The sequence below is a fragment of the Neolamprologus brichardi genome, chromosome 23, assembly GCF_056152115.1.
Source record: "Neolamprologus brichardi isolate AB-2024 chromosome 23, ASM5615211v1, whole genome shotgun sequence".
In the NCBI taxonomy this organism is placed as follows: Eukaryota; Metazoa; Chordata; class Actinopteri; order Cichliformes; family Cichlidae; genus Neolamprologus; species Neolamprologus brichardi.
In genome coordinates, this window is record NC_142125.1 from 6,712,490 (window position 1) to 6,722,721 (window position 10,232).

General features: G+C 38.4%; 1 protein-coding gene across 2 annotated transcripts in view; it reads right to left on the reverse strand.

Moving 5' to 3' along the window:
- LOC102781747 (importin-13-like) overlaps positions 1–9,673 on the reverse strand; it is a 31,730-nt gene extending 22,057 nt beyond the window's left edge. For both annotated transcript variants that reach the window (XR_004843614.2, XM_006790113.3), the window contains exons 1-2: positions 9,581–9,673; positions 9,082–9,168 (exon numbers count right to left, since the gene is read on the reverse strand). Coding sequence is in view for 1 of the 2 variants with exons in the window: in XM_006790113.3 (XP_006790176.1) it covers positions 9,082–9,150 (69 nt within the window). In the remaining variant the exon portion in view is untranslated. The remainder of the gene's footprint in view (positions 1–9,081; positions 9,169–9,580) is intronic.
- Between the last annotated feature and the right edge of the window lie 559 nt (positions 9,674–10,232).

Genomic DNA, 10,232 nt, shown 5'->3' on the forward strand with positions numbered 1-10,232 from the left:
TAGCACACATACATGCTCACTGAACTGAAACAGCTGGCTGCCAGCACATAGTGTCTCAGGGAAGCAAAAAAAATCTATTCAGTGAGCTTTTGATCCTTGTCTTTTACCCCTGAAGCCTGCTCACATCACTTCCTCCACCACCAGTCATGCTCTCCTCTTTTCTCTCTGACAGTTCATCTCTCTATTTTTCTTCCTCGAGCCTTAACTGTCCATCTGGTTTCTTCCCATGCCTCTGTTCCTCACATTTCTTCTAGGATTTACATTTTACCCCAAAATATAATGTTGTAGAAAAGGGAAGGTTTAACAATACAGCAAAAAAACATGACAGGTTACAAAGGACAACAATACAACTAAAGCTGAAAAAAGACTATCAATACAAAGTCAATACTGACTAGAGGCAGAGTTTCAGGTGATGTTCTCTAAATGTCTGTCATCCTCCACTGCAATTATCTGTCTCCACTCACTATACTACTCTGAACACGGCTGCTGGCTGTTAATGAGCTGACTGTTTGCACAGTCAGGTAGCATCTGTACATAGCTGTACAGATGCTATAGCAAGAGCTATAGGAGCCATATGTATGGTAAGGCACCTTTACTTATTCTAAGCTCATACTTAACATCTATCTTCAGTTTCAGAGAAACATAAGTGATAACAGGCTACAAAACCTCTTTTTTTAAACCACATATACCACGATTGAGGACTGTTGACACATGGAGAGAAACTAAGCCTGATAAATTGTAGGGAAAATAAGGACAACGGTTTACTGTTGCTTTTGTGCTAACCTTTAACTATAATTCAACCTGCATTACTGTTAACAACTTATAAATTGAGGGGTGTGAACTATGTTTCACTTCAAGTGTAGCATGCTAGAAAATATGAGAACCACTGATGTAGAAAAATCTCCATGGCAAAATGTATGAAAAATGAATGTTGTGCTGTGATTTGGCAGGATCTTTGCAATTTGGCCCCAACTATAACTGGATTTTTAGGACATTTATCATTTTTAGAGAAGGGAAAATAATTTCAATATTAATATAGATCAGCTAATCCATTCATTTGTGATGTATATAGACCTATTGGCAGTATTTTCCTGGAAACATTACCTGGGAAGCATATATGGAAAATAGGCAATGTTTCCCCTATACTCAGTTATTTGTGGCATCTCGCAAATAACTGAGATGCCACAAATAACTGACCAGCTTTCTTCTAATGATGTTCTGTTTTTTTTAACCATTTAAATCTCATTTTATTGATGATTAGCACTGACTGTAATCATTTCACTCAGCACCTTGTTGTCCTTCTCACATGATCGTATACAAACACTAGCAACAGACCCATCTAGGAGTAGCTCTGCTTCTCTGTGCTCATTATCTGAATAAAATATGATCATTCAGGGGAGGAAGGATTGCAGTTTGCTTTACTACTAGAGAAAAGCGTCTGACTTCACAAATCTCACAATCAACACAAAATATTTATGTGCGAATTTGCCCAAAACTACTGGATTCAGGTAAAACTGAAAACACAGCACTCTTCAATAAAGTTAACAGAAGCAAGAGTGCAAGGAGCCTGGTACCAGGGACAGTTAAAGTTATAATACAACAAGGTTTATGAAGTTACTAGGGTATACATAACCAGTGTTGGTCAAGTTACTTGAAAAAAGTAATCAGTAATTAATTACTGATTACTTCCCCAAAAAAGTAATCCCGTTACTTTACTGATTACTTATTTTCAAAAGTAATTAATTACTTAGTTACTTAGTTACTTAGTTACTTTTTAAAAGCATGATTTACAACCTGAATAGGTGATAAAGTGATAGATCTTTCAGCCCAATTCTACTTTTTCTACATAATCACCATACAAAATGTAATCAAATGGAAAAGTCTCTTTTTAAAACTTGTTTTGTTAGTTTTAATCTTTTAACTTTATGCATGAAGCAAAATTTTAATTATATGCAACATTCTCTGACTGGAAGAAATTAGTTTAACATTTAAACCTATTTTCTGCACATTCCAGCACATAATATATATATATATATATATATATATATATATATATATATATATATATATATATATATATATATATATATATATATATATATATATATATATATTGTGTTTACACTCACTCTTTCAGATGCAAGTAAAACACAGAAGAAAATAAATAAAGTCAAAGACTAGCGGTCCTTTTGCTCTATTTTCACCTGTAAAGCAGGAGTAGGGTAGGCGGAGGGTTATCCTGGTGCAGGCGTGCCGCAGCGGTCAGTGGAAGGATACGGCAGTTTCTCTGTGAGTTTCCCATTACGTCGTAGCGCACTCGGTGCTTGCTTGGAAGTTTAGGGGGTTTTTTTCGCTGTAAAAAGAAGTTTTCTTCCCACGCACAACGGACACTAATGTTTTTGTCACTTTTTACGGAATCAAACTCAAAGTAAGGTCAGTACTTCCACGCTTTAAACGCTGCACGCTCATACTCTCTCCCGCACTCGATATATGATCCATTGTTGATCTGCACACAGCTGTTGTCACACACGTCGCACTCGCTTACGTCACTGTCATGAGACATTCTCGCAAGAAAATCACGGTTTTAGTAACGCAGTAACGCAGCGTTCCTACGGGAAAGTAACGGTAATCTAATTACCGTTTTTGCAATAGTAATCCCTTACTTTACTCGTTACTTGAAAAAAGTAATCGGATTACAGTAACGCGTTACAAGTAACGCGTTACTGCCCATCTCTGTACATAACTGAGCGCGAACTGCTCATCCAAGAGGAAAATGTTAATGCAAATCTGAATAGATGAATATTCAGGTCCAGCTTTCACTCATATACCAATTAAGACATAGATCAAACATAAAAAGATTGGATGTATAAAAACGGTTTAGTCAGTTCCACTGTGCCATTGATGTAATCCGAGTCATAAACAGCAGCTTTTAACTCCACTGTGTGATCGTAGACTTCTCCTTATTTAATCCCGAACAGCGCTGTGTCTGAGCTGCTCTGTCCTTCCGAGGTTTATTATCAAAGCACACCATGCTAAACAGTCTGCTCAGTTTGCTCCTTTAATCTGCTGACAAAGAACCACTGTTTGTCTTTTCCTATAAATCACACGAGACATCTCAAAAATCTCAAACAACTGTATTGTCTACTGTTAACTGGTTCTTAAAACAAGAAGAAAAGAAGAAAACCCACATCTTTAAAAACACCATCCCTCAATATTACTTGCAGTTGACAGAGGTAGTTGTATCTACAGATGGTCGCACAATGCCTGAACCACCTGGCTTCACCTGAGGAAGCCGAGCTCTTGGCAGACACTGTCAAAGGTCATTAGCCTCCTCACCACTGTAGGAAGGGAAAGGGCGTGTAGGTAAAAAAAACAAAACAAAAAAAAAAAAAACATGCCTCCATCAGACAGATTCACCATCTAGCTGAATCCTCACTACCAAAACAAATAGCTATAATACTTCACCTATAATTTACTAAATACCAAATATGAAGCAAATCCAGGAGGTGAGAGCCATTACAAATTAAAAATGATCTTATTAAAATAACAAAACGTGCATAGCAGCAGATTTGGACTAACAGAGGTAGGCAGATCTAAAATAAAGGCAGTCTTTTTATTTTTTATTTTTACTAAAGAAATCTCTCTTCCCCAGCATGCTTTTAAGGCATAAAAGCAGGAACCCCCCACACACATACTTTGGAAATATCTTTGCACACTGTGTTCACACACAGCAGGTCAGGTTCAGTGTATTTTCAAGCCATCTGTCCACAAGTGTCACTGTAGCAGCTACGGTTGTGTATGCAGAAGGCATGATCACATCACTGACCCATGATAACACTGCGAGAGTCAGAGACATGCAGACGAATGATGATTAATGAGGGAACAAAGAACAATAGTTTGTGTGCGCGGGTGGCTGTTGACAGCATACAGCCAAGATAGAAATTAAGAATACTATGTTGCCAAGAGTGATTATATCTCAGTCACATGAACACTAAAAAAATCTCTTGTACCAAATGTCTCCATATGCAGTCCCTTGTTCCATAAACCATTTATTTTCCTGAAAATTTTCAGAGGACTGCTGAGGTGTAGATACTGAATTGAGGATAATAATATTTATTTACTATAGAAATGCATCTATCTGATATTTAGAGCTGATGTTAGTTAAGACATGACAACTAAAAAAACCCCATAAGTGTGCTTTTCCTGTTGACTTCACTCTCTGTGCTTTGCGCTAATGTTCAGTGTAACTGTGATCAACTTCATTAATATTATTTTACTTCATCTAACTAAAGGTGCGTCCCATGATTCAGTTCTAAGATTGTTGTCGTTTATCTTAGATATAAACAACCATAATACTGTCACAGTACCACCCACCCGAGGATTTGGCCACAAGGATGTGAAGGGTGTGGGTCTGAAGTAGGGGTGTTTGATATAACGATATATATCGTTTCATTTTACACTATCGTTTGTTTCGTGGTGTCGCAAAATAAACTCTTTATGGCAATATTTTTTCATCCTTTGATGGTCACTGTAGTGGCTATATTAATTTCTTAAAGTTCTCTCTTTCTCTTATATCTAATATAACCACACTACAGACGGACAAGCGCCTGTTTTTATGCGTTGTGGTTAGCAACAACGACGGTAACAGCATCGCGTGTCCGCTTGTTTATGTTCCACATAAACCTTTCACAATAAAGCTCAAGATCCTGTTGAGACTTTTCAAAATAAACTGAATTACGTGAAAGAGCAGATTATTTACGGATGAGAAGTAAAGAAGAGCCGCCAGGTGCTAAAAAATAAACCTTAGACTCAAATGTTAGAACAGGCTGTTCTCCGCAGCACGCCGTGTAATAAATACTCACAAAGAAAACGGCGGCTGTTACAACTTATGTCTAAAAATGTATCGTTTCATGCATCTGTAAAAACACTCGACTCCAGCTACATGACGCGCAGCTGGAAACACTTCCCGCAAGTCGAGCTGCCCGAGATTCACAGAATTTACAGAAAATGATACATTTTTGTGATTTACATTGTTATCAGGACGATAGAATTCTTATATCAGGATATGAGATTTTGGTCATATCGCACAGCCCTAGTCTGAAGAGCCTCCAGGCATACTAAATTGCCCTTCATGAAATGACAGGAGCAGGTGTGAGATGATGGGTTTTCAAGAAGAGGATACTAAAGCATCTCCAGGCTTCACTCCCCTCTTTTTTTGTTTATTTGGAATATGATTACTTTTATGTCTCATCACCCAAGTGTTGAACTATCTGCGGGGTGAGGAACCGCAACTCAAGACTGAATGGAGTGCATAAGCTGGCCCAAATCTTCGGAGTAAAGATTGGGCGAGTGGAAGCCATGTATTCTGGACTTAACAGGGATCGTCATTTCGCCTAGTGAGCCTACGTATCATCGAGGTAAGGTCAGCCTTCTTTGCATGCCGGTGGCCCCTAGAGAAATGTGAAATGTTTGACGACCATTAAAATATCACTAAAGCAAAGTTTCATTTTTATGCAGATGATACTGTGATCAACTCCTCTGCACCTACTCCTAATCAGGCTCTCTGTCAGCTACAATCAGTTTGTAAAACATTGCAGCACAACTCTGTGTGTGTGAACTCAAACGTACTAAACCTTTCAGCTCTGAGAGTGAGTTAGTATCACAGAAGTACTTATGAATTACAATTGATAACTTTAAAAAGGATATCTAAATTGAAGGATCTGGTGAAAAAGATAGAAATTTTAATTACTTTAAAACCAAATTCTTTGTGTTTTGAGGCAAGAAAGACACCCGATGTACACTCTTATATTGTACATATATTTATTCATATAATTCTCAGATTTAGCCATTCTTATATTTTGCTTGTTCTTATATTATTGTATTTTTGCACACCTCTGTTGCTTGTGAAGCTCGCACACAAGAATTTCACTCACATGTACTGTACCAGTGTACCTGCACATGTGATGTGACAATAAAAGTGATTTGATTTGATGTTAAAACTTCTAAGTCAGGGCTGGACTGCACTGATCTTATTTATATCCATGCATCTTCAAAATGTTAATATAATTGGACAATGTCTATAATAGAGAACTGGGGTTTATGAGCACTCACTGAAAACATGCATTTTAATGGTCAGATGAGGTTGACTTCTCTGATAAAAAGAAGTCTGGTTGTGTAGAAGTCTACAGTAAAACTGTCCTCAGCTCACTTTCTCTGTCACTGTTGATTAAAACATTATATTAATTTTGTAAATTATGGTTATTATTAGAGTAAAGAAACAACACTACCCAGGGGAGATTCTTTGGCCAACAATTGGCCCAATAACAAGCTGCGAGTAAGCGTGGTGTTCTTAGTTTCACAGTCAGATTCTCCTGTTCTTTGTTTCAAAATACCAAGATGGTGAGGATGAGAACGCTTAACTTGTATCTTTACATGACAGGAGCTAATTAACCAATTATTAATGTCTAGACTTAAACATTAAAAAAAAGATTCCCAGTCTCTTTCTCACAGTGAGTAATTCGGGTTATTCATTTAATACTGGCATTGGATTAGCACCAGAAGATATATAAAACTCTTACACTCTCACTACTGAAAAACTATTTAATACATCATGTGTAATTTCTCAGTGACAGATTTTAGGGTGCTGCTATGTTCTATAATATGTTAGCTGGCTGGGTGAATAGTCTCCTCAGCCTTTAAATGTGATAAAACTTCTTAAAACTGCACCTGCTGCTACATAGATCTCACCCTGAAATTACCTACAGTTACTGAATGACAGAGGTGCTTTACCAGCTGAGAGGCAGGGAGCTAAACCATACTAAATGGACCTTGACAGTCTCCTGTGCACAGCATCCTGTGTGGGGTGATTACAGGTAGTTACGGTAACAGAAAGTCACCCCGTTAAAGTTCCCTTGAGCAAGAATTGGGCCGATCCAGTGCAGTGTTGGGCTTCTTTCCTGTGGTACAGCAGTATTTTGTCTCAGAGGAGAGCTGAAAAATGGCAAAATCCTAAAAACACACTGTGGCGCTCTGAATTTCCTCTAAAAAATTCCCTTTCTTGGCACATAGTGACTCCAAAGATAATTATAGTTGGGCGGAAACGTACGCCAGTGTTCGAACCCCTTTTATTATGCACACAAATATCCTGACAGTGTGACACTTTGTTTCACAGAGCTGAGACTGAACAAAGAGCACTCTATGGAACACATAGAAACACTGGGCCAGGAACCATCATCTCCACCACCATCTATAATATAAGCACACACTACCCAACACCCACTGCAGCAAAGGGAAAATTCTGCATCTACAATCTCCTTTTTTCAACTGCTCCAATAAATTTACAATTTATCTTTTTATTCATAAGCCATATGCTACTGTACAGTAGGTAATTTACTGCCGATACTAACATATTAGACAATAAGTTAAATATCAGATTTACATGCTAAGGATGTTTTTAGGTAAGCAGGAAAAGAAATTTAAAGACACTTTCCATTCTCTTAGCATCCTACTGATCCCATAACCAAAGTGTTATCACCAAGCTAACAAGAAAGGATAAGAAAATAGAAAAAAAATCTCAACTACCGGTATTACTTTCTAAATATAGTCAAGCCTTAGACTAACAATATCTCATTAGTTTTGAAATGCCACTGCACTATAAATACAAAACTGCTGATATATTTTATGGGAAATTATATTTCAGATGCTATGTGCTGTATGCATGCTATATCAGTTCATGAGATTACAGATAGTGCTGTACGGCTTGGAACAGACTGAATGCTGGTGCAAGCTGTCACACAATCTGAATAACGACCTTAAATTCTTAAACACTACCCACACATGACATTTTGTTATTTGCAAAGACATTACAGAGATGCTCTTAAACACTTTTTAAAAACTATTATTTACTGAATGATTAGTACCCTGACACGACTACCTGATTCAGACAGTAAAATGAGTCAGTGAAAGCTGAATGTAGCGCATGTGATTCACACCATTTTTTTTTTGTAAATATCAGGCATTGTTTTTGCTTGTGTGAAAGGTTTTTGGTAAGCAAGGTTTCACTTCAATATTGCAAACTCAAAATAAAAACAGAACAATGTTATGATAATATCTAAGCATATGAGTTTGGACTTAGTTTACTATCTAAAAAATTTACCTCCATGCTTCAAGTTATATTAATTGCACATTTGAAGGAGTGCATGTAATATATGTTAGTGTTAACTTTAAATTTAGAAAATGTAATTCCATGGAATGGAGTATCTTTTTCCTCTAGTGTGCCAATAAAACAATACACTCTCCACTTGCAGAAATGAAACATGAATAAGTGAAAATAGATTATCCCAAGGCGGAACAGGACCGTGCTCCGTGTTTGTTATTCTTCTTTGTGCTTTTATTACACCACACTACCTATCTATCCAGGCATTTTCCCCACAGGAATCTGCCTCTTTCCTTTAAACCTGCCTCTAATCATTTCTGTCGCATCCCCAACCTCCTCTCACCCCCTCCTCTTTCTTTACTGGCACTGTTATCGACATGGACCCCTCCCTCCTTCACCTCATCCCTCTATCAGTTTTATCACATCAGCTCTCATCCACCACAGGAGAACCTTTCTCTCTCACACACACACTCTCCACCGCCTCCCCACCCATCCCCTTGTGCCCCTGTTAGCGGCCACCAAGGAGGGAGATTTTTCACAGCGACCTGGCTGCAAACACTGTCATGCACACGCACGTACACACACACACACACACACACACACCAGCTGAATATAACCAATCTGACAAAGATAAACAAAACCTTGAAGCGCACTTAGGAGAATGTGCATGGTACAACCTGTTACCACTTCAGTATTCTTTCTAAACATAGCATTTAGTCGAGGCTAAATTAGGTGAGGTCAGCTCGTAAACACAGCAACATCACGTCCCCTAAATAAACCAGCATTGTAGGAAAAAGTCTTAACCAAAGTAATTACAGCGGGCTACAAGGCGCACTTAAGCGTCCTGCTTCCCCCCTTAATTCGCCCGTATTATCTTTAACACAGCCCCTGCTTTTCCTCTTGAGCTGACTGATGCAAAAACTTACCGTCTCCACGTTTTCCACCGTAAAGTCCAGGGCGTCCGGTGTGGCTGCTATTCTCCCCGGTGTCTCCATATCTCCGCTGATACGGAGCTGTCAAATGATCAAAGAGGAGCAACACATTCAGCAGCAGCTTTCGTTAAACTTTCCCCCGCAAAGTGTGTAATTTCCATAATAATTCCGCAACAGCAATGAGCATGTTTAGGTTAGCTCTACGATATGATAATTGTAGTCTTAAGGATGACATGAGGGGCTAACCGGCAAGCTAACATTAGCTCTTCTAGCTGTCGCTACCCTCCACTATGTAAGAATACTACAGCGATTGCTAGCGTCACTGTGCTAGCACGAAACTAGCTAACGTAGCAATGTAACTTGACGCAACCCTAGTGTCAAATTCAACCAAGCGAGATGGCGACGCTGGTATTTTCAGAGTGACAGTTTTATCATAACAATCTCATCTCAGTGTGTTATCGCCAGTCTATCTGGTGGACCAGTATTTTCACACCTTTCTGTCCTGCGACGGTCTGAGACGATGCTGGCAGCTCCCCGCTGCTCTTCTGCCTCTGCTCCGTCACCAGTAGCCTTTGCTGCGTTCACGTGTTGTTGGAAATATCGTAATCGCAGCGTAACCAATGAACAAGGCAAATGAAACAGCGATTTTGTAAAATTCCCATAATACTAAATGCACAGGATATGTATACGTTACTGCAAAGAGTGAATTTTGCTATTATAATCTATTAGTTAGTTATATATTATCAGCCTTACTAAACTGTTTGCGTCATCACAAGGTTAAATTATATAAATCGTCCAGAGTTGCCCTTTTGAAGCCATTAACATTAAATGCGACAGTTTCCTCCCTAAATAGATTGCGAGTGATGGAATACACATCTATGCACACATACTACAATACTACTACTACTACTACTACTACTACTAATAATAATAATAATAATAACAGCCCACAGTTACCTTAATTTAAATATACCGATACTGTCGCAGAGCCAACCATTTACACTTACACCAGGCAATTCAGAATCACCAATTAACCTAACTGCATGCACTTCTTTGCAGGGAAGTTAGGGTATCAGATAGAACATACAAACTCCATACAGAAAGGCCCAGGACTGTATTTCAATAGACAATCTTCAGCATCACCA